At 41.2% G+C, this 25,159-nt stretch overlaps 2 protein-coding genes across 2 annotated transcripts in view; both read left to right on the forward strand.

The window, feature by feature from the left end:
* The window catches only part of sau (Golgi phosphoprotein 3 homolog sauron), a 36,935-nt gene extending 30,761 nt beyond the window's left edge, over nucleotides 1-6,174 (forward strand). The window contains exon 6 of the mRNA XM_080266807.1: nucleotides 4,575-6,174. Coding sequence (XP_080122933.1) covers nucleotides 4,575-4,685 — 111 coding nt within the window. The 3' untranslated portion in view covers nucleotides 4,686-6,174. The remainder of the gene's footprint in view (nucleotides 1-4,574) is intronic.
* A 9,071-nt stretch (nucleotides 6,175-15,245) lies between these two features.
* Nucleotides 15,246-25,159, forward strand: part of LOC145392490 (uncharacterized) — a 35,017-nt gene continuing 25,103 nt past the window's right edge. Inside the window, exons 1-2 of the mRNA XM_080266883.1 lie at nucleotides 15,246-15,316; nucleotides 24,460-24,698. Of these exons, the coding sequence (XP_080123009.1) occupies nucleotides 24,486-24,698 (213 nt within the window). The 5' untranslated portion in view covers nucleotides 15,246-15,316; nucleotides 24,460-24,485. The remainder of the gene's footprint in view (nucleotides 15,317-24,459; nucleotides 24,699-25,159) is intronic.

Genomic DNA, 25,159 nt, shown 5'->3' on the forward strand with positions numbered 1-25,159 from the left:
AGGACACAAGTCAAGAGTGAGAGCAGTGGAAATGAGTTATTTAAAAGGAGCCTGTGGAGTCACATGGAGAGACAGGCTGACAAATGAGGATATAAAGGAGCATTGTGGTGTGGATGTGGATGTGATAGGAAGTGTTAGGAGGAATACACTGAGGTGATTTGGCCATGTGGAGAGGATGGTGGGTGAAAGACTGACAAAGAGAGTGTATGTGAGTGAGGTGGAGGGGGGGAGAGGGAGGGGGAGGCCGAGGGTGAGATGGAGGGATGGGGTGGAGAGGTATATGAGAGGGGGGTGTGAGTTGGGAGCAGGGCAGTGAAATGGTGGAGGACAGGGCGACGTGGAGGCGATTTGTTTGTGGCCACCCCGGATGGGATTGAGGCATCTGGCAATAGATAGATAGATAGATAGATAGAATGTAATCCCCCCCATACCCTTAATTGTTATGGGATATTTATGGTTAAATTACTTGAAATTCACATTACATAATTGTTAAGAGAACACAACCCTTGCTTTCATTGAGAAGTCACTGTATATCATATTCTTCTGCTAGTTGTGCTGTATTATATATCGATAATCTGGTTAAAAATTTGTTTAACAACACCCAGTCCCATATTATTCTCTTTGGGCCCTGTAGGGCAGGAGAGTAGGCTACTGCAAGTCAGATCACGTACTGGTTGGTGTCGTCTTATTGAAGTGATTATTGGAGATTTTCTAAACCCTAAGTTTGAGAATTCTCCCCAAACTTTGATATTGTTATCTGGCATTGGTTAGAGGGAGGGAGAGAATGGAGATAAAGTGGAGGGTTGTGGTGGAGAGGTATATGAGGGAAGCTTTTGAGGATCATGAAGGCAGCCAGCCTGATGGCAGAGGACAGTGGGGAGATGAAGTGGAGGGATGTGGTGGATAGGTATATGAAAGAAGGTTTTGATGATTATGAAGGCATGGAACCTGATGGCAGAGAACAGTTATATGGAGGTGATGTATTTATGACCACTCTTTATGGAATTATGGCATCTGGCAGTATACAGAAGATATTACCATACTTTTAATTGGTCACAATAAGTATGTACGAATATGACAAGCAGTTTGTTTTACATGTTTGTTGTATATGTTTGGTACTCTGGTTTGTATTCATCATGTCATTTACTCAATAGTACTGTTGTTGTTATTATTATTATTGTTATTATTATCATTATTATTATTCTCTATCTATCTATCTATCTATAGCCCGACGCCCTAATCCCGCAAAGGGTAGCCGCAGACAAAATGCCTCCAAGTCACTCTGTCACCCACCATTTGACTACCCTCCCCCCAACTCACCCCCCCCTCCCTCATATACCTCTCAACTCCATCCCTCCACCTCATCCTCGGTCTACCCCTCCCTCTCCCTCCCTCCACCTCATCCTCGGTCTACCCCTCCCTCTCCCTCCCTCCACCTCACCTACATACACCCTCTTAGTCAGTCTTTCATTCTCCATTCTCTCCACATGTCCAAACCACCTCAGTGTATTTCTCCTAATCTTTTCAACCACATCCACATCTACCCCACAACGTTCTTTCACTTCTTCATTCATCAACCTGTCCCTCCACGTCACTCCAAAAGCTCCTCTCAAGTAACTCATTTCCACTGCTCTCACTCTTGACTTGTTCCCCTCTTGCAATGTCCACGCCTCGCTTCCATACGTCAGGGTAGGGATCACAATACCATCATGCAGTGACTTCTTAACTTCCATACTCACCTCCCTATTTCTCATCACTGCTTTCAGTGTACCAACAACCTTTCTTCCCTGCTGTACCCTTTCACGTACTTCATCCCCCAAAGTTCCATCCTTACTCATCACACTACCCAAGTACTTGAATGCACTCACATTCTCCATATCCTCACCATCCAACCTCACTGCACACTTTGTGACTTCATTCCTCTCAAACACCATAACTTTACATTTGTTTACATTAACTTTCAGCTTCCTCCTCCTACACACTGTCCCAAATTCATTCACCAAACCTTGCAACTCCCATTCATCTTCACTCAACAATACTGTATCATCAGCAAACAGCAACACCGGAAGCTTCCAAATCTCACCCTCATTCATTAGGGCCACCCCCACATCCACTGCCCTACCTTGTACCTCCTTTACAACCCCATCCATATATATATTAAACAGCCATGGAGACATTACACACCCCTGTTTCAGTCCCACATTGAGATCAAAGAACTCACTCAGCTCACCATCCACTCGCACCGTAGCCCTAGCTCCCTCGTACATACTCTTCACAGCACTTAACAATTTCCCCTCCACTCCATATATTCTTAATACCTTCCACATACCTTTCCTATCTATTCTGTCATAAGCTTTCTCCAAGTCCATGAAGGCAGCATACACTTTCCTTTCCTTCTCTAGATACTTCTCCACTAAACATCTTAGAACAAATATCTGATCTACACACCCTTTTCCTTTCCTAAATCCCCCTTGTTCTTCTCCAACTAGCTCCTCTGTCATATGCCTAACCCTATCAATGAGTATTCTACCATATATTTTACCAGTCACACTAAGAAGGCAAATACCCCTATGGTTACCACATACTTCTCTCTCCCCTTTTCCTTTGTACAGAGGAACAATTATACCTGATTTCCAGTCCTCTGGAACCCTTCCCTCTTCCCAAGCCAATCTACACAACTTCCATATCCACTCCACAACAATCTCACCCCCATACCTAAGCATTTCACCACACACTCCATCAATTCCTGGGGCCTTTCCCAGCTTAATCTTCTTCATCGCTTCCACTACTTCCAACCTACTGATCTCTTCCTCCCTCCTCTCAACTCTTCTTCTCCCAGCCATTCCCCAACCACTTATACTCACACTGCTCTCACTCTCTACATTCAACAAATCCTCAAAGTGCTCCTTCCATCTCCTCAATTTCTCTCTCTTCTCCACCAACAATCTATTATTCCTATCTTTCACTCCCCTACTATTTCCCCTTTCACACTGCCTTACTTTCTTTACCTCCTTCCAAAACAATTTCTTACTCTCCCTCCATTTCACACTCAGATTCCTCCCAAACTCTTCATCCACTTTCTTCTTACTCTCCTTCACCAGTCTCTTAACCTCCCTTCTCCTGCTCACATATACCTCTCTCTTCTCTCTCTCATCTTCTCCCCTACCTCTACTCGCCAACCATTCACCATATGCCTTCTTCTTTTGTTCCACAGCTCGTTTCACCTCATCTTTCCACCATGCTGTCCCTTGCACACCCTTGCATCTCCTCCTCACTCCACAAACCGCCTCACAGGCTGCGCTTATCTCTTCCGTGAATATCTTACATACGTCTTCCACCCCTTCCATCTGCTCTAGCTCATACCTTCCCAATCTTTCTTCCACTATGCTCTTATACTCTGTCCTTTTCTCACTATCTTGGAATTTCTCCACTCTTCTCACAGGAGCTGCTTCCTCCTGTCTTCCCCTTCGCCTCCTCAACCACTTTCTTTGCAGCTCTACCTTGGCCATCACTAAGTGATGGTCCGAGACTCCATTCCCCAACCCTCTCCACACCCTTGCATCCAACACATGTCTTCTCATTCGCTCATCCACACACACGTAGTCTATCATTGCCTTTCGTTCAACAAGTTCACCATCCATCCTCCTCATTACTCTCCATGTATACCGGTGGATCATCTTATGACGAAAGTAGGTGTTGGCTATTGCCAACCCCTTACCAGCACAGATGTCCACCAAAGCACTACCATTCCCATCTACTTCAGCTGGCACACCCCACTGACCAACCACTCCATCCACTCGTACATTCCCAACTTTGCCATTCATGTCTCCAATCAACAGCACTCTCTCGCTCCTCTCAAACTTGTCCATACATGCTTCTACTCTCGCCCAAAACTCATCTTTCACTCTTGCCACTCGATCCTCTGTTGGAGCATACACACATACAATCGCCCATGCTTGTATACCTACTTTCATCCTCACCCATACAATCCTTGCACCCACTGTTCCATACTCTCTTATATTCTCCTTCCACTTCTTGCTTATCATCAGACATACTCCCTCTCTTGTCCTCTCATTCTCATTGACTCCCGCACATATACCTACTGTACACCGTATTCCCATTCTCTCATCCTTTCACCTTTCCATTTAGTTTCAGTCAATCCACATATATCCACTTTTGCATCCTCAAGCACCTGGACAATCTCTCTCTCTTTCACTTCATCATTCACTCCTCTCACATTCCACGTTCCTACCCTCAGAATGTCCTTTGTCCGTTCCTTAGTCGTCAACGTATGGTCCGTCCGGGTCCGAGGCGCTTTATTTGCTTTTTTAGTTAGTTCTTTTTACGGGGTGGGGCACTAACCCACCACCAACCCTTTTAGTCGCCTCGTACGACAAGCAGGGATACTGGGGGAGTATTCTTGAAAACCCCCCTACCCCCAGGGGTTTAATTTTTTTTATTATTATTATTTTTTTTTTTTGATGTTTGTGATGCATTTTGTGTAAGATTACTTGCTGTTGCACTGCTGAAATCATAGCTGAAATTGTGACTAAGTTCATGTGTTTTTCCCTCAGGTTGCTATGAAGCGTGTGAGAGACCTTCTTGACCTGGACTTGGACATTGAAGCTGCTAAACCCAATGCCAACGACCTTATGTGGTCTGTCTTTGCAGCTTTCATCAAGTAGTCTGTTCAGTCCCCAGTGACTAAATTTGGGCTGAAAGGGGGATGAATTAATATATTTATCAGTGCCTGTGATGTATCTGCTGACGTTTGACTTAGGGGACACATTTAGTTTGTTGTCGTACAGTATCATGAATAGTTTTTTTTTTTTTCCATTAATGCATCATATAATTTCTCTCCCAAACTCCTGGTACATAAATCATTTAGGTGAATTTTCATGTAGCATTAAGATCCTCATTTGGAAGTTCTTTACAATAATTAGAAAGTGATTTGAGTTTTGATTTGATATGGGCATTTGAGAAACTTATAACACTTATCACATTTACCTGATTAATTTGGAAATTACAGAAGCTAACAATTTAAATAATAGCTAAAGTGAACAGGTAAAGCAGTAAGGTAATACTGAAAAATTCAGTTACCACATACATAATAGTATAGTTTTACAAGATGTTTCTTTTTCTTATAGGAGCGCAGTACTGTATTGATATGTCAAGACGTTAGTTGTGCTATATATATATATACTGTATATATATATATATATATATATAGAGGTACAGTAGTGTATAGAGGTGGATGAAGCATAGTTTTAAGTGTACAGGAATGTGCATCATGATGGTGTTGTGGTGATCTAAAGTTTTCTGGCTTTGATTTTATCACTCAGTGGGTCAAGTGCATGCCATGGAAATAAACATTTCTCATTTGAGAGCAACAGCTATCAAATTTCATTTATGGTTTCTTAATACCCACAATAAATCCTAGGTAAGAAAAAAATGATTGTTGGCTTCTTATATTTTGTATGTTCTGCATGTTGTATTTTATTTGTATTAATGATTTACAATTCTACCTATGTTGATTGAAGAGAGAAACATACATACCACCATCACACCATCATAAGGTCATATTCAACTGGTGCAAAAATTTTCATCATGCACCAGCATAATAATATTTTGAATTAAGTGGTGGAGGCATTAGTATTATCTTAGACAAAGAGATAGGGGCATCCTTGTTTCCTGAGGTGTCTTCACTTGAAAATTATGAACTTTGCTAGTGAGGTGTAACATTCTTTAGTACACTTTTTCTTCACCTGTTTTTGGTGCTGTTTGCAATAGTTCTTCTCTAGCTTCATAATAGTGAGAGATTGATTTTTAAAAATTCATGTCAGTGTCAAGCTCAAAGTGACTGAGAAGTACATATAAAATGGTAAGAGAATCAGTCTAGAATTACAGTGAAATACAGTATTTGCCTTTAGTTTTCTTTGGTTGGCACTACCTCCAGACTCAAATAAAGAGAAATATTTTTCCTTCCCAAGTAAGAGATTGAGAAAGGCAGAGTATTGAATCCTATGTTGTTGACCAAGGTGTACCGCTGCTTGGTGGAGGAGACAAGTTGGAAACCTAACTACTGCAATTAAAGAACCTCTCAGGAAATTCCATTAACTATTTTTGGCCAACTTCTTTGTATCACATGGTATTACATAGTGACCCTTTGTGAGTTTTTTTCTTAGCACATTCTTTGTATTCATGAAAAAAAAAAAAAAGTTTGACATTATTTGGAGCAGATAGATAAAGAAGTAACCAGTGCAGGAAGAGAGGGGACGAATTTAGAAGGAATATAATAGAAGGTTGGTGCACAGAGGAGTTGTTCAGTATATACAGATATATGTGTACTTTCCATTCAGTTACTGTAGTACTTCTCAGAATCTATATAGAACTACTACTAAGCTACTCAGCAGTTTTGATGGGTAATCACTAGAAGTAAAAAAACACACAATATATCTTGCCTCGTAGTTGGTTGATCTATTTTATGTAGTGAATGCTTGTGGTTCTACTGCACTGTATTTTCTGGAACTTCTGAAGTTTGCTAAAGGAGAAAGGTTCAGTTCTTCATGCCTCCTGTTAACATTACATCAATCATTAACCATTTTACCATGGTGATGTACTTTTTGTAATATTCTTGCTACCTTCAGGCTGTTTTTCACCTTGGGATAGACTTATTGAACTGAAGGTGTTAGGTACTGCCTTTGTTAACCCTTCAGTATGAGAATCCTTTCCCAGGTTGTAGTAAAATTATTCTGGAGGGAGCATGAAGAAAACCAGAAATGTATAACCAAATTGAAGAGGTTAATCGAGGCAGAAATGGTAATTTACGGTAGTTAAAGCATAAGCTTTTATGGCCAAGGAAGTGTGATTGCAAGGAGGGACCTGTAAAGAGATAAACTATGTTGTGAACTGTACATCCTTATCATAGTGAATTAATGACTGATTTTCAAACTTTGGGAGCATATCACAGATAACTTAATATAAGTAGGTGATGGGGAGATTGTAAATTGATATGCAGATTATCTTTGCTGAGTGTAATACAGCAGTTACAGAATGTAAAGTACTGGCAGATTATGTTTTAGCCCCCTTAGTGTGATACTTTTGTTTTGCTTTTGCAACCTTCAGAATCTTTTATTCAACTTAATAAGAGAAATGAGGTTGTGAAAGAGTTACAGGAGACTGTTTCTAACCTGTCACTATGAGTAGTTTCTTGAAAGTTAACAAAGTTGTCTGGAGGTAGCAAAAATAAACAAAAGAGATACATTATCAGCTGCACAGGCTTAGTGCAGGTGTGACAACCCTAAGAATGACTGGTAATTGAAAATTATGGTGTATCAGCAATGACATATGACATGCCTTTGACTCAGTACATTTGGTGTTTCTGTTTCTGAAAGTACTATCCAACAAACACTATTTTAGGATAAATATATGCGGATTTTATTTGGCTTTTATTCTTGAAGGTTATGCTTTTGAACATAAAAATATCATAAATACTTAATGAGTATGTTAGCTTAGAAGATATATATTACTTTCATTATGGAAAATTTTCAGTCCACAACTTAGTGTAGTGCAGTATTTCCCAAGCTTCCGAAATTATGACCAGGTTTTTAGCTTCAGAGTATGGTATCCACATTTATTATACAGGTAATAAGCATTATTAATTCAGGAAAAAGTTAAAGTGCAGGATAGTGTGGTGGAGCTTGCATTTCATCTATACTCTTTCTTAGTTTACTTACATACCAGTGTCTGCAGTGTTTAGAGATATAGGCCTTTTTCCTGGTGGTTTTTGGAGATTTTATAGAACCTCCTCCATAGCAGTTTATTCCATACATTATGTACTGGTATTTTCTTCAGTGTTGTTGATGCAGTCTGCCAATATTAAAGTTCTGTGCAGTAATTAGCATACAAGAGAATGTTATTGCCAAGGAAAAGGTGTTATGAAGTCTCTGATGCCACCTGGAATATGAGCCTAAAGCATAACACGATTTCAGTCATATCACTATTGTGGTCGTACAGAATGGAGCACATGTTTACTCATTTATTCCCTTGACATATTTTATTTTATTCTTCCTATATCTAAACAATACTATTTAACTCAGAGGACATGTTACCAGGTTGGAGGGGTTAGACTATAATCTGAATGCACACCTACAGATTCAAGGGTAGGACAACATAGGTTATATTTTTCTCCTGTATAGCATTCTGTGGAATTTAATGCTTATCTTGGTAAAGTTCAGGGATGAGCAATTTGCTTTCATGAAGGCTAAGATTGCATGGTATTAACACCTCTTCAATATGGTGGTGTTCTTCTATTTAATGCATTCTTGCAACCACCTACTGTATTGATTTTTATTTGTCTCTGGAGTGATGACTGGTTGTGACAGGTATAGAAACAGCCTTCAGTACCCCTTTACTGCTAAAGGTCATACCCAGGCTAAATAAACCTGGTGGGAACGAGTACGGGAGACATGTACGGCATGTTATCATAATGAAGCAGTTAAATATTATCTGTTTATCCACACAAACGTACATGTCCGTGGTGGATAACTTTATGAGTTGGTACTGCTGTTTTTCAAGAGAAAGTTGCCTTTAGTGTTTACAATGTCCCTTCCCTTCCATACCCCCTGTCAGTAAGAGCATGTGGACTGTGGTTGCAGTATTAAGCCCCTTGAACCTTAGGTCTCGGTTTTTATTTTATTTCTCCATTCAGATAATTTTAGTCAACCAAGGAAAAGGTCATACATAGTGGAATAATGAAGTGTATGTATCTAACCTCTTCAGTTTGAAAATTCTTTCTTAAATGGGTTGAAATTGTCTGGAGATGCTAAGAAAATATTATGTATATATATATATATATATACACACACACACACACACACACACACACACACACACACACACACACACACACACACACACACACACACAGAGTTGGGTCTGGTTAGAACTTGGGTGGGTGACTGCCTGGGAACACCAGATGTTGTTCAGATGTTGTTGGCATAATGTTTTATGTGGTAGGTGCGGGCGCTTACCATCCACTCACTGATTGTAATGCTGCTTTGGGTGTACCCTCTCCTCTCTTCCATCTTTCCTCTTCAGTTTTCTTTACTTCATTCTTTCCCCTTCCTTCTGTCTACGGGTGACTCTACACCGAGTGATAAGCCAAATGGTTTCCTATACACCGGGAAACCATTTACTACGCAGGGTGGTGAGCATATAACCAAATTATGGTGCCTAGTGCTTTAGTGGGTAATTAAGGCACTCCAATCGGATTGAACCTGGGTAGGTTTTTATGCAAGGGGTGGTTGGGGTTTATCGCTCACGTTATGCCACTAAGGGATGAGTGAGGCTGGTCACTCTCATCTTAAATGTCAGGACCAACTTGCCTAGCCCCAGGCTACTACACACCTCATGGGGCAACACAGGTTTAGATGATGGATGGATGGATTACACACACACACATGCACACACACATTCCTTTTCAAGATTATCACTGTATGAGTATCCTTAACTTTGGCTAAGCATTAAATATGTATTCTTCACTACGGTATTCTAAACACTTGCTATAGTTCCCCCCACCCCCCCCACCCTCACCAAAAAGTTGTGATTGAGAGATGCAGATATCAGGGTAAAGGTGAAGGACAGTATTTAACAGGTTAGCAGCTGCAAGTTTTGAATGTTAAAGAAATGAAAAATAGTTTTGATTGTACCTAACCATTCATTTAAGTATTAACTTCCATTCATTCAGGTGGTAATTATCAATACTGTAGCAAACAGTATCAGCATCTGTGTCCTTATGGTAGTGAGTACTTTCTGTGGTATAAAGAAGATCCTTGATCTCCAGTACTGACCTTAATCCGGAAGATCCCTGATGTCCAGTCCTTACCTTAATCCAGAAGATCCTTGATGTCCAGCCCTGACTTTAATCCAGAAGATCCTTGTCGTCCAGTACTGACCTTAATCCCCTTCCATCTGAGTTTTTGCTACTTCCAGACAATTTCTTTCAACTTAGGAGAGCCCTCTTGCAGTGAGGAGATTGTTAACCCTCCAAAGCTGAGAGTTGCTGCATGTGGGATTTGGTGGGGAAGGTTCTTAATGTACCACTCTTTTCTATAGGTTTACAAGTCATGAAGCTCGTAGGTCCATATCTTAGGATTTCCTCCGTATTTAGGTTTTGAAAATGCCTCCAATATACTTCCCTCCTCCTTGGGGACACTGGGCTGTAGAGGGTTAAAGAGTGTATTGGACTGCTCCAAAACCTCCTTTAACCCTATACTCATATGAAGATAGCAGTTATAAAATTAAGAGAATGTCACTGGATTCAGTGGAGATAACTGTCTGGCATGTTACTGGATTGAATTAACCCTACACACTTGGTATATAACAGAGAGATCATTACTCTTATACTCGATTTTTTTCCAGCTGATGATCCAGTTTCGTGAATGTGGCTCCATTCGCCTTCCCAATTTACCAATGACAAAACCGCTAATTTACTTAGAATGGTTCCATTGTCTAATGTAACAAGTGTCTAAGATACCTTTTGTTTGCACTTACCCAGCCAAATGCATTTTTTTTTTTTTATAGGGAGGTGCAACAACTCTATACCTTTTACAAATATTTCAATTCAAATTCAACTTCCTCAAATTCATTGTCCGTTTGGGTGAAGCACAGATACATACTCGTTTCATGTCTGTTTGTATAGTACAATGACAGTGCAAAACAGCATTTATGAGAATTGGAATATAAGGTACAATTGTTTTTTGTAAATATCATACTTCATGTATGAAACTGAAACCAACCGATCATGCAGAAGGAGTGCACAGGTTCCACATTCACGAAAGTAGATCATCAGCTGGAAAAAAATCAAGTATAGTGTAAGGTGCCACACTTTATCAGAGGCAAACAGGGACCGTAACCACAGCTACTGCAAATGTCTACATTTACACCTTGTGTTTTTGAAATTTTTTACTGAAATACTTTTGTGACCATAGTTTTTGGTTTATAATGCTAGTTTTGATAATTTTTTAGAGTTAAGCGTATGTGAAAGATTTCATATATAAAAAAGTTAATATAGTTGTTTCAGGTACAGATATTTATAGAAAAGCTATAGTGATTGCAGGGTAGCCCTAGCAGTGTGTGTGCTTTTATGGATTTGCAGATAATGGTTTAATATTACTTATTGATTTATTAGAACTATGAGTTGATCAGTTGTTTTGTGTAAGCTATGACTGAAGTCCTCCTATTTGTACCTCACTTAAGAATTATGCAGTACTAACTTTTCTATTTACCATTGTCATAAAAGCTCCATTGCAATATACAAACTAATGGTTCAGTTGCAACTGACTGCATTCCATACTGACTTGAGTTAGGCAGTTGTCTTGTTTCTCTTGGGTTGATGTATTATTAAACTTTAATTAGATACCTGCACTGTGACTGAACCAGTTTATTAATATAATAAATATCTTGTTATATTTGTATTTACATCCTGTGGGAAATGGGTTTGCCTTATCTGTTCGATGGTGTAACATTTTGTGTTTGCTACCCACAGTTGGGCATTTATTCACATAGTGGAGATTTCTTTGTGTGAAGGGGTTAATGAAACTGACTGTGTATCTTGCACCTTCAGGTTGAAAATCTCTAAAACTGAATAAAATTGTGGAGATTGCAAGAAAAAAAGAGAAATTATATCACTGGATTGAAGGGGTCAAGAACAATTTTAAGCTTGAATTTAATTTATTTATAGTCATACATGATTTTATTTTGTAATTTACTGATACATTACATTCTTCAAATAGCTACAAGGTAAATTGGGTAGCAAAAAACATGTCTAATAGTATATGTGTACTGTGAATCATATGGAGAATGTGAGTGCATTCAAGTACTTGGGTAGTGTGATGAGTAAGGATGGAACTTTGGGGGATGAAGTGCATGAAAGGGTACAGCAGGGAAGGAAGGTTGTTGGTTCACTGAAAGCAGTGATGAGAAATAGGGAGGTGAGTATGGAAGTTAAGAAGAGGTATATGAGGGAAGGGGGAGTGAGTTGGGGGGAGGGTAGTCAAATGGTGGGTGACAGAGCGACTTGGAGGCGTTTTGTCTGCGGCCACCCTTTGCGGGATTAGGGCATCGGGCTATAGATAGATAGATAGAATCATAGGGGTGGCTTATCTTCTGATTTTTTATTTTTTTTCAATTGGCATTTCTCCCATTAGTGAAGGGGTTAATTATGTCGGTTCACTGTGTAGTGAATCATCATCATCATCCGGACCTCCTTTCCCACCCTAGGACAGGGTGAGGAGTAGCAACATCCAGACAGCCCAAGTTTGTCCACTCCAATTGGCCACATTCACTCATCTTTGCCCCTGGAATCCTGGCTCAATCTGATACGCCAAAAACATTCACCACATTCTGTAGCTTCACATAAATGTATCCGATAGTGTCAATCCGGATGCTGTCACGTTAAAAAGGGGTGCCAAATCCCTGATCATGTACCTCATACAACATTCTTCCAGCCAGCTTGATCTCTTGTCAGTCCCGTAACCACACTGACTTCCATACCTCTCTTCCTCGCACATTCATCAATCATATCCTTCCACCTCCTTGGCCTACCTCGCTGCCTCCCTCCTTCAAATTCGCTTAGATGTACCGTTTTCACCACTCTGTTGTTATCCATTCTGTCTACATGACCATACCATCTCAGTACACTCCGATTTTGGTGTCCACAGACTTCCTCATTCCACATATTTGACGAATCACATTTCATATCCTATCCACTCTCTTTACTCTGCATGCATTCCTCAAGTGCCCCATCTCCACTGCTCTCACTCTTGACTTTTCATTTTCGTGCCACATCATAGTCTCACATTCATATGTTAAAGTTGGCACTAACACTCCTCCACGTAAGCCTCATGCATCAAGGCATTCATAGCAGCAGCCACTCTCCTTCAATGTGTCACTCTACTTTCCACTTCTTTTGCACATTTTTTCTCTTCCTGTCACCATACCCAGGTATTTGAACACTCTCACCAATTCCAGTGTCTCTCCGTTCACTGTAACATCACATTGGGAGTCACCTTCTCTCTCAGTAGCCTTCACTTTACTGTTTTCTACATTTACTCTCAAGGCACGACGCACACAGACATCAGCAAAACTCTGAACTAGTCTACCAAGGTCTTAACCAGTATTTGGAAGTAGTACAGCACCATCAGCGAACAACAAATTTGAGATATTCCATCCATCACCATTCATTACCAACGCCATCCCTCTCTCCATTACTCGTGTTTTTACTTCTCTCATCACCCCCTAGTTCCTGTGATTAAAATAGTGTTGAAAATGCATAGGTACTTTATACCCACATGTTTTGTAAAATATGGAGCTGTCAGTACAGCGAGCTTAAGTAGTCGCAGCAGAATCTAGGAAAATTTCATGGCAAAAACGGAATTTTCAAGAGCATATAAAGTTGGCCGAATTCACCTGGCAACACTGCTGTGGCTCATTTTGAGTTAGGCCTGGTTGGTGATGGGGTCATTGCTGCTTAGGGTAGGTATAATTTCTGTTTCCGCTCTGAGGTTCGGTAAATTTGCCATTTCGAGCAACACCTATATACAGTATTTCTAACGGTCTTCGTTGTTTGAGACGAATTCATTTTTACAGGTAATCCGTATTTTCTCAGACACTGTTTCAACCCGCCATCAGTCTTAAAACCGCTAAAGTGGGAAGGGTTTTGATCAGGGAAAATGAGGGGTTAAATAATTAGAAACTACTAACTCCCGGTAGGAATGAAACAATATTAGTCCGAAACAACGCAAACTATCGGAAAAACAATTTCGTCGACCTAAAATCGCATCTGAACAAAATGAAATTGGCCTGCCTAACCAAAAATTAACTAACCTTGCAATAATACCTCAGTTTCTTGTACAATCTTTGAGAGGGCATGGTGGCTCAGTGGTAGAGCATCGAAGTGATCGGGGGATTGCGAGTTCGAGCCTCGCTCTACCGTGCCGGGAGTGGTAGCGTGCTCCTGTAACGCTAGCTAGCGGGGCTAAATGGCCATAATTGCCCAGCTCGGGGATTAAATCCATTTTATAATATTTGGCCCACGTTGATATTACTGAGCACTTTTTAAGACATGGCTTTCTGTGAAGTAAATAGCTGGATTTTCTTTCCCCGATAATTTAACCGGCAGCGTCGTTTGTTTTCAAGGCCTTGTCCCATATGGTAGTTGCAAATTGATGTTTCTCTTTTTGCAACTTTATTTTCCGTATCACAGTGTCGGAATAAGACAGTTTGGTCTTTCATACTTTTCACCGCACTTTTTCGCGACTACCAGCTTATTTAGTGATAATTACAGAATTACAACTGGGCATTCAAGATGGCGATTTCTGGATTTTCCCCCGCAAGCCAGGGTATCTTCTTTCTATGTACTTGATATCATGATGGAATCTTTCATCCCGAACTTCATTCACCGTTCCAAGATTTTCGGGCGAAAATTCCAAATGCGAATCCAAAAAGTAATTAACTTTGAGACATGTTGCAATCCAAGTCCTTAAGGAGCCCCTTTTAGTGGCCTCATTCATGCAGGGATACTGGGGAAGAATCTTCCCGCCCCTCCCCAGGGGGTAGTAAGCTTATATTTTTTGCTTGTGAAATGTAATGCCATCTCTCTTCGATGAATTCCTGTGCCCATTTTTGCATCCGTAAGCTGCACAGTGGACCATGGCACTATATTTTCCGAAATTATCGTCTGCTTTCAAAAATCCAATAGCACCTCTACAAAAAACGCGGGCATCAGGCGTGGTGTAACATGGCTGCCATTTCACCAGCGCTGCCCTGGCGGCGGACTCAGAAATTACGCGGTGAAAGCCTCTTCATACTATAGAGTTCGGTGGAAGGACCTTTGAAGCATATCTGTGCTTTGAGGGTCCATTTGTGTAGTTGTGTTTCCTTTATGTTGGTACCCTACTCATATCGCAACTCATAATTCACCACGAGCGAGCATTTATTTCAGTTTCCTCCTTTTTATTTGCAAATGAGCCTCATATATGGTCATGGCCAGGCTACGAGTTGTCACAGTCTGTAGCGAACTCTATTCCAAATCAATCTATGGCGTGAGCTGCGTCCCTGTTTCCATGGTAACCGTATAAGCTGTACGTTGGTGCGGTAACACTGAAAGGGTTACGTGGAGTGTAATTTGTAAACAAAGATTTATTTCAAGCCAGAGAGGAGGTTGTCAGCCTAGGCCGTTATAGCAGTTATCTCCAATGTGATGCTGATGTATGGTATGGATTAATACAGACAGAAGCTTGATGGTCATTTTACGGTACAGTACGCCACCCAGTTTTCCTTTAATTTTCTTATAATTTTAGCCGTTGATATATACCGGTATATATTTTTAATTTATATCGTTCGTAAAAACTTTCCCATATATGTACTGTATTCTTATCACAAAACGGCCTTAAGGTATTTTTCTCTGGCATTTTCTCATTAAAATAAGGGTGAGGAGTTTACGGTAATATTATGGAAATGCACCCAACTCACACCATAATTAATACGCTCATTGCTGAATGCAATTTTGAGCATTTTCTTGTATAAGCATTCGTTGCAAATGGTTTTCTTTGTACATAAAAAAGGAGATTGGGTGGGGAGTCTATAGCACCTATCTCAGTCTTTCAGTGCATCTAACTTAACCCATCCTAATCTAACCTAACCTAACCCAACCTAATTTAGGTATAACTTTAGAAGTAACCAACGTTACCAATTTTCATTATATTACGTCCCTGAACTATTCTAACTAAGACTTACCTTTTAAGCCTAGTTTGAGTTGGGGGAGCAAATTTTGTAGGGGTAGTCATATAGTGGCTTAGGTTAGGCTATCGCTCAGTAGCGGATGAGTCGCACCATATTGGCTGGTGCAGGCACGTGCACTCGGTCTATGTCAGGCCTTAGGTTAGGTTAGGTTAAGTTAGTTTGGGTTAGTTTAATGCAAAATAGTGTGTTTTTAATTAATTTTGATCTTGATTTTGGGGGATAAACCCTCTTTTGGAATCTTACTCAAAATTCCAAAAGGGGGGTTTTCCCCCCAAAATGAAGGTCAAAACTAATTAAAACACAGTACTGTATTTTGCACTGGAAAACATAAAAATAATAAGAAAAGAAAATGTTGGTTACTTCTAAAAATTTACCCTAATTTAATCTAACTTAACCTAACATAACCTAATTTAATCTAGCCTGGACTTAGATTCGATTACAGACTGAGCTACATGCTGAACAGCTCCCACTCCCACTCCTTATCTACTCAGTAATAAAAAGTATATTTGCGATGAATGTATATAGAAGAAAAAATGATTCAAAATGCTTAAACTAAATGACAAAGATATGCATTTCACTCTACATTAGTTGGGTGTATTTCCGAAATAATACCGGGCTTTCTGCTAAATTTCCTTCACAGGGCATCCTTACAGGGGTTTTATTTTTGTCACACAAATTAGTTCCATTCAGCAAGGTGTGACCTTCTACCTATGATAGCTGGCTTAACCCGTTGGTGTCCAGGGTTCCTGTGTGAGATTTTGCCCGGAGGGTGCTAAGCATATTGTTATACTAGAGTCTTTCTAGTCTAGTGGGGTTCTTCTAAACGGAGGAACACCGAAGCAGGATTCAACACACCTTAAGAGTACAGGTTAGGCTCAGAAAATCCAGATTGCAAGACAAAAGAATTATTATTATACAAGCCTCTATATACAACTTAACAGTCAGTCTTGTGAGATTTACTTATAAGAAATTGTCAGTTGGGGTGAATGGGAATTGGGAGGGGAGATCTAGAGTGGGATGACCCGGATATTACACTGACACTCTCCTCTGAGGTACTCTTTGGAAAAGGAAGAGGGCTGGGGTTTGACTCAACGTCTGTAGCGGGTGTTGTGGTGTAGTGAATTGTCAGTAGGGCTAAGGGGGAAATAGGCATCGACCTTGGCTCCAGAAAGTGGAGGCCTGATGTCTGGCTCTTCCTCTCCCTTAGCCCAGTGATATGATTGTGTGGTTTATGCCCAAAGTGGGTCTATTGATGAAGTTAGAAGGGACCTGAGATAGTCAGTACAGCAAGTTTATGTTACTAAGCCCGGGATTCCTTTTTTAGGGGTAGGAGAGCACTCACTACCTGGAGGAGGGGATGTGTGTGTGTGTGTGGGGGGGGGACTTGCTTCAACATAAATGTCCCCTTGAGGAAGCCTGCCATTGCCAAGCCACCTCTAGCAAGTTCAGTCGTGCCATGTTTAGCAAGTACACTGGAATGCTGGAACTGTTTCTGTGTTGCCAAGCTGCCTCTGGCAAGCTTGGTCGTGCCACGTCTAGCAAGCCCATTGGAACACTGGAACTCCTTCTTCGTTGCCAAACTGCACCAAGCAAGCTCAGTTGTGCTGCCTCTAGCAAGCACTAAGTTGACGAGCCCTTGTCGCTGCTGGCACTGGTGGCTCAGTTTGCGATGGGAGCGGTGTGGCGGCTCCAGGTTAGAGGGACTTCCACCTGCGGTGCATGCCGGCTCCCTGTGTCCTTCTCGGGCAGACACTCATATTCCAGCGATCCGGTGGTGGCTTCTCCATCCCCTGCATAGGGCACCAGGCATAAATGGGTTAAAATGAAAACCTGAGAATCAAATTAAAAATAAATGTTAAACAGAAAAAAAATCCAATTATTTATGGTGATAATGGATATGGTGAAATACGGTACTAAATCAGTGGTCATTTACCAAATTGGCTCTTTTAACTGGAAAATATAATTTTTATCATCATAAAGCTTTATACACACCGAATTACCTGAAATCTGGTCAGAATTTTGTGTTTAACTTAACTATTAATAAAAAATCAGGATTCAGAGTGAAAACAAGCTACAGTTAGCAGCAGTGTTTTGCCTTTAGCTTGACCTGCACTCCTTGACAGTCTTGTAGTTTGTAGAAATATTGATTTATCTTGCAGATACTGTACTCTTATTTGCACTGTAAACCAATATTTATACAATATAGAAGGCTGTCAAGGTGTGTTGGTGATCGAAAAGGGAAATACCCACTGGCTTCAACATGTTGTCATTGTGAATCCTGATTTTTTTTTTTAAATTAATATTTATATTAAACACAAAATTTTGATTGGATTTCAGATAGGCTAATTAGGTGTGTATGAAGTCATATAGTGATAGAAATTAAAATATTTTTCTATTTGGTGTTGATTGCAGAGAATGAAAGGGAGGTGGATGAAAGATTTAGGAACTGGAGAGATGGTATGGGGCACAAGAACTTAAGAAAAAATGCAGATAAAACAAAAGTGATGGTATCTAGGGCTGGTGGCAGTACTATCAAGGAAGATGGAGAGTGGCCAAGTGTGATTTGCCTCAAGGGCGTGGGAAGTAATTCCATCTTGTGTAGTGTATGCGATAAATGGGTGCAGAAGAGATGTAGTGGTATCAGAGGAAGACTGCGAGATAATGCTGATTTCATGTGTGCTGTGTGTCGGGGAGAGCAGGTGGAGATTGTCAGGTGTGAAAGAACTAAACTTCAAGTGACTCTCTTGAGTGTGTGGAAGAGTTTTGTTATTCGGGAGACATGTTACGTGCTGGAGGTGGGGCTGGAGTGGTTGGAAGAGGTTCAGGGAGCTGTTGCCTCTCCTGACATTGAGAGGGCTCTCCCTCCGTGCTAAGGGATCTTTGTATGCAGCATGTGTTAGGAGTGTAATGCTGTATGGCGATGAGACCTGGGCAGTAAAGGAAGAGGATATTCACAGGCTCAGACATGCAGTAATGACAGTGATTAGGTGGATGTTCAGTGCATCCCTAAGTGTAAGGCCTGGGGGAGCTAGGTTTACAATGGAAGAGTTGAGAGGTAGGGTGGGACAGGAGTGTATTGGTGTTTTGATGAGGAGATGTAGATTGAGGTGGTTTGGGCATGTGGAGAGGATGGGAGATGATAATTGGATGCAGAAATTGAGAAGTGTCGATGCTGGGAGTAGGGTTGCGAGAGGTAGACCGAAAAAGACCTGGGATGAGGTCATTGAATATGATCTCAGGGATAAGGGACTAAATAGGGAAGCTGCCAGAGATCTAGCAGCATGGATTGCTGCCATTAGGTGAACAAGGCCAATGCATGCAAGTATGTTGGAGCCTTAAAAAATGATACGATACGGATATATATACAGTACAGTATCTATATTATGTTTGTGTACAGCTACGGTACCACAAATTGACTTAGGACCTCCCCCCACAAGGTATTAAAAAACACAGAAATCATAGTATATCCCAATGTTTGTTCCTGAAATGCCATTCATTAATATGAAATCATGTTTCCCTTGTTTTTCAGGACCACCTAGATGCGTTATGGCATGGAATCACTTAGATCTCTAAAGTAATCTAAGGACATTTCTTTGCACCAAAAACATTTGTCAGTTCAGTCTTGAGATTGTCCAGATTGGATGTCTTCTTCTCTGCCATGATTTTCTTCATCTCTGCCCAGCAGTTTTCTATTGGATTTAGATCCAGACTGTTGCCAGGCCAGTCGAGGACCTCAATCCAATTATCCTGAAGCCATTTTGTCACCTTTCTTGACTTGTGACATGGAGCTGAATCGTGCATGAAAAAGTCGCACCCATGAATAGCAGAAAAGTTTAACAAATGATCTTTCAGAACTTGAATGTACTAGTCACCATTCATCATCAAGTTCTTGGGAAGAAAGTAGAAGCCTCCCCTTTCCATTTCACCTGAGAAACACCCCCATGCCATTACTGATTGTGGGTGCTTAACAGTCGGCACCGTATAAGCAGGGTCACATTGACTACTGGAGGCAGGGCAACGAACCTTGGCAGAACGCACCTGGAACACTTGAAATATGCTTTCATCGGAAAACATAACTTTTCTTCACTCATCCGATGTCCAGTGTGCATACTTCTTGACAAACTGAATGTGCTGCTTCTTCATGCGGCCAGTGAGAAGCGGTTTCTTGGCTGTGGTGCGACTTGGCAAACCCAGCTCCTTCTGCAAGAGGTGTTGGATAGTTCGAATTGAGACGTCTTGTAACAGCTGGGGATGCATTCTCTTCAATTCTGCTGCTGTCAGTTGAGGATTCTTGATTACTTCCCTCTTCAGAAGCGTATCTGTACGTCTGGAAGTTGTCCTCTTCTTTTCACCACCATGCTTGTGCTCTGGTATGACATTAGGTGGCAGGCCGCGCACTGCAGCAAGAATCTTCATGACGGTTGACTTTACGCATCCAGTATGCTCACAAATTGTGTTGATAGGGACATTATCCTACCTCCATGCAATGATACGGACCCTCTCGTCCCTTGAGCAGTACTTTCCAGGCATGACAACGCGACTCTTGGAAAATAACAGGCAAACAGTAATGCATACAAAAAAAGAGGGAGATACAAGCTCGGAGTGATGGGAACATAAACTCCCACTCTCACATCTGGACAAGCACTGACATGCTGAGTGTTTTACCACCTCCTGCCAACACCAGAGGAGTTGCTAGTTACTTCTTGCCCAAAAAATTCACTTGGTAGAGGTGGAAACACAAGTAAAGACAGACAACTCTCCCATAGCAATTCTGTGTGTAGGTCCTAAGTCAATTTGCAGTGGGTGTATATATGTATGTATGTACAGTATATATGTATATATGTATGAAGTCAGTGAATGTACAGTGAGGTTAGGTGTGGAGGAAATGGAAAATGTGAGTATGTTTAAGTACTTGGGTAGTGTGATGAGTAAGGATGGAAGTTTGGAGGGTGAAGTGCTTGGAAGGGTACGACAAGGAAGAAAGGTTGCTGGTTCCTTGAAAGCAGTGATAAGAAACAGGGAAGTGAGCATGGAAGTGAAAAAGTTGCTGCATGACAGTATTTTGATACCAACTCTAACATATGGAAGTGAAGCCTAGACCTTGTTGGAGGGATGGAAGTTAAGAGTGAGAGCAGTGGAAATGAGTTATTTGAGAGGAGCATGTGGAGTCACATGGAGAGACAGACTGACAAATGAGGATGTGAAGGAGCATTGTGGTGTGGATGCAGATGTGATAGGAAGCGTTAGGAGAAACACATTGAGGTGGTTTGGCCATGTGGAGAGGATGAAGACTGAGAGACTGACGAGGGGGCTGTATGTGAGTGAGGTACAGGGGAGGAGAGGGAGGGGGAGGCCAAGGATGAGATGGAGGAATGGAATGGAGAGGGATATGAGAGAAGGGGGTGTGGGCTGGGAGCAGGGCAGTGAAATGGTGGGGGACAAGGCAACACAGAGGCAATTTGTTTGTGGCCATCCCTAACGGGATTAAGGTGTGTGGGAATAGATAGATAGATATTACTGTATATATAAATTATATCTGTCTATCTATCTATATATATGTATATATATTACAGGTATATCTATCTGTCTATCTATCTATATATATGTATATATATTACAGGTATATCTATCTGTCTATCTATCTTATAGCCCATATATATATATATATATATATATATATATATATATATATATAAACATCTAGGGCTAGAAGAGAGGTACAGTATATAGGGTGAAGTCTGAGTCACAGAGACTTTTACTTGATAACCTAAATCATGGGGAAAGGAAAAATATGATATTTAAGGTGGCAAATGAGATGAAGAGGGATAATCAGGATATTATTGGTGAGCAGTGTGTGAAGAATGATGAAGGATGGGTAATGGTGAACAGTGTGGATATTAAAGATGCATAGAGAGAGCATTGTGGCCAGTTGTTGAATGAGGAGTTTGACTGGGACAGGGAAGGTTTGGAGTCAGCAGAACCAGTGTTTGGCCCTTGGCCTTTGATTGATGCTGCTACTGTGAGTGAGGCATTAGGCAGGATGAAGGTGGGGAAGACAGCAGGTGTGTCTGGGTTGACTGCCGAAATGTTGAAGGCCTCAGGAGATATAGGGGTGAGGTCAGTCACTGACCTGATAAATATGATTATTTATGAGTGTGCTGGCCCAGATGATTGTAATTGTAAATGTGCATAAATGGAAGGGTGATGCTCTGGAAAGAGGAAATTATAGAGGTATAGAGCTTATAGATCAGATGATGAACGTAATGGAGAGAGTTTTAGATGATATGATTAGAGAAAGAGTGAATATTGATGTGATGCAGTTTGGGTTTATGCCAGGTAAGGGGTCCACTGATGCCATATTCATTGTTCGACAGCTTTAGGAAAAATATATTGGTAAGAAAAGGGATCTGTATTTTTTTTTTGCTGATTTGGAAAAGGCCTTTGACAGAGTTCCTAGAGAGGTGAAGTGGGCAATGAGAAAGCTTGGCTTGGAGGAGTGGCTGGTTAGGGTGGTTATGGCTATATATGTGGGTGCTCGCACTCAGGTAAGAGTGAATGGAGATTTGAGTGATGAGTTTTCCGTGAACGTTGGTGTGCATCAAGGGTCAGTTTTGAGTCCCATGTTGTTCATCATGGTACTTGAAGCCCTCTCACGTAACCTCAGAAACAGACTCCCGTGGAAGATGTTGTATGCTGATGATTTGGTGTTGATTGCAGAGAACAAAAGGGAGGTGGGGGAAAGATTTAGGAAGTGGAGAGATGGTATGGGGCATAAGGGCTTAAGGGTAAATGCAGATAAAATAAAAGTGATGAAATCTAGGGTTGGTGGAGGTACTGTCAAAGACGAGGGAGAGTGGCCATGTGCAGTTTGCCATAAGGGTGTGGGAAGTAATTCCATCTTGTGCGGTGTTTGTGATAAATGGGTGCACAAGAAATGTAGTGGTATCAGAGGTAGACTGTGAGATAATGGTGATTTTATGTGTACGGCATGTCGGGGGGAGCTGGTGGAGATTGTCAGGCGTGAAAGAATTGAACTTGCTGGTGAATCTCTTGAGTGTGTGGAAGAATTTTGTTATTTGGGAGACATGTTGTGTGATGGAGGTGGGGCTGGAGCTAGTTCTGTGGCTAGGGTGAGAAGTGGTTGGAAGAAGTTCAGGGAGCTGTTGCTTCTCCTGACATTGAGAGGACTCTGCCTACGTGCTAAAGGGTCTTTGTATGCAGCGTGTGTTAGGAGTGTAATGCTGTATGGTAGTGAGACCTGGGCAGTAAAGGAGGAGGATATCCACAGGCTCAGACATACAGAAATGACAATGATTTGGTGGATGCGTAGTGCATCCCTGCATGCAATGTCTGGGGGGGCTGGGTTTATGATGGAAGAGTTGAGAGGTAGGATGGGACTGGAGTGTATTGGTGTTGTGATGAGGAGAAGTAGATTGAGATGGTTTGAACATGTGGAGAGGATGGGGGATGATAATTGGGTGTGGAAGGTGAGAAGTGTTAATATTGGGGGTGGGGTTATGAGGGGTAGACCGAGAAAGACATGGGATGAAGTCATTAAGTGTGACCTCGGGGTTAAGGGACTGAACAGGGAGACTGCAATAGATCGTGCAGCATGGAGAGCCGCCATTAGGTGACCAAAGCTGACGCATGCAAGCATGTTGGAGCCTTTAAAAATGAAACAAAATGAAAAAATATATATATATATATATATATATATATATATATATATATATATATATATATATATATATATATATATATATATATATATGGAGCCTCTGTGGTACAGTGGTAGAGTGTGTGTCTCGCTTGCCGGTGGACGCTGGTTCGCCTCCTGCCAGAGTTATAAAAACTTTGGGAAGCTTTCACCAAGCCACTGACCTCATTGGCAGACAGAAGGGGTGCTGTGGTTAAACCAGTATTACATGCTAGTATGCTTTCACCCAGTTGGCTTAAGGTGGGCTGATTACACTTAGTTCACAAACTGCACACACATCCAAAGCCACTACAACACTACAGTCACACTCACAAGCACTTCTAACCCTGCATTCAGTCTCTACCAGACAGCCTAAGCAACTGGGTAGAGATACACTGGCTGTATCGTACCTTCTTCGGTAGGGATAGGCCAGTCCTGCAGTGGACCTCAACCGCTGCTGCTGCTGATGATGATGATGATGGTGATGATGATTATATATACCTGTATATACATATTTTTACATGTACAGTATATGTGTGTATCTTTGAGGATTAGGCCCAGCAGTCCTTCTACATATCACACACTTCCATATGTCACTGTTAGAATGCTAATACAGTACAATACTTACTGTCCATGATCTGTATTGTGTGATGGTAGTAGTGGCAATGTTGTTGGTAGTAGTGGCAATGTTTTTGTGCCGTGTTGATGAGTCTAGTGGAAAATCAACAGTCAGTTTTGATGAAATTAAGATCATCAGACTGTTCTTAGACCCAGCCTGGGATTGAACATATATCTCTTCACACAGCATATGACTTCTCTAGCCACTCGACCATTATACCCCTTCCTTTTGTTTACTTTTGTCATAAAGGCTTTGCCATTTAGTCATAATCAGTGTCTTTGTGAATTTTGTACTGGATTTTACTTTCAACATTGATACATCATAACCTTTCCCCTTTCAGATGTACTGTAGCCTACCCTGTAAAACATGAGTGAGAAAAATGCAGAGAAAAAGCCAGTAATGACCTCTAAGCTTGGGTGGAAACGAGGCTTAACAGCAAAGGATGAAGAGGCTGTGGTTAGATCTGTGTTGGCTAAGTTTATGGTGTCCAAGAAACCAGTTATCAAGACACCATATGTGTCGCCTCCAGAGCAAGATTTGTTTCAGTATATTGGACAAACACAGAGGCAGCTCCATAAGGTTGGTTAATTATGTAAATGATCTTCGTGCAGTATTCATAGTGCTACACATACCAGATACAGTGTTGTTATTGATATGCATCTGGTTGGCAGTTGATAAAATTCCTCAGCTTCATGATGTAGTATATGCCACTTTATGCTGTTGTGTAAGCTGCTGCAGTTCCTTCATTTCAGTATAGCTTTACTCTTACACATGGAGTTTTAATAGCAAAGTCTACGTCACGGGAGATTTTTTTTTTTTTTTTTTTTTCCCCCCAGCATGCAGAATCATAATTTACATACTCGTTAAAGCTTGCCGTGCACTTAATCAAGTTGCGGAAACCTTTGGGTGACTCTGTAGTGAATGATACGTTAAATGGTTTCCTGTTAGTCAAGGCATTCCAACTGGATGTAGCTCATAAGAGTTTGAGTCAGATGGTTGGGGTTTATTGCGTACTTAATGCTGCTCAGGGATGAGTGACT

This window comes from Coenobita brevimanus, chromosome 22, assembly GCF_032717465.1.
Source record: "Coenobita brevimanus isolate Jiangsu-jjx chromosome 22, ASM3271746v2, whole genome shotgun sequence".
Taxonomy (NCBI): Eukaryota; Metazoa; Arthropoda; class Malacostraca; order Decapoda; family Coenobitidae; genus Coenobita; species Coenobita brevimanus.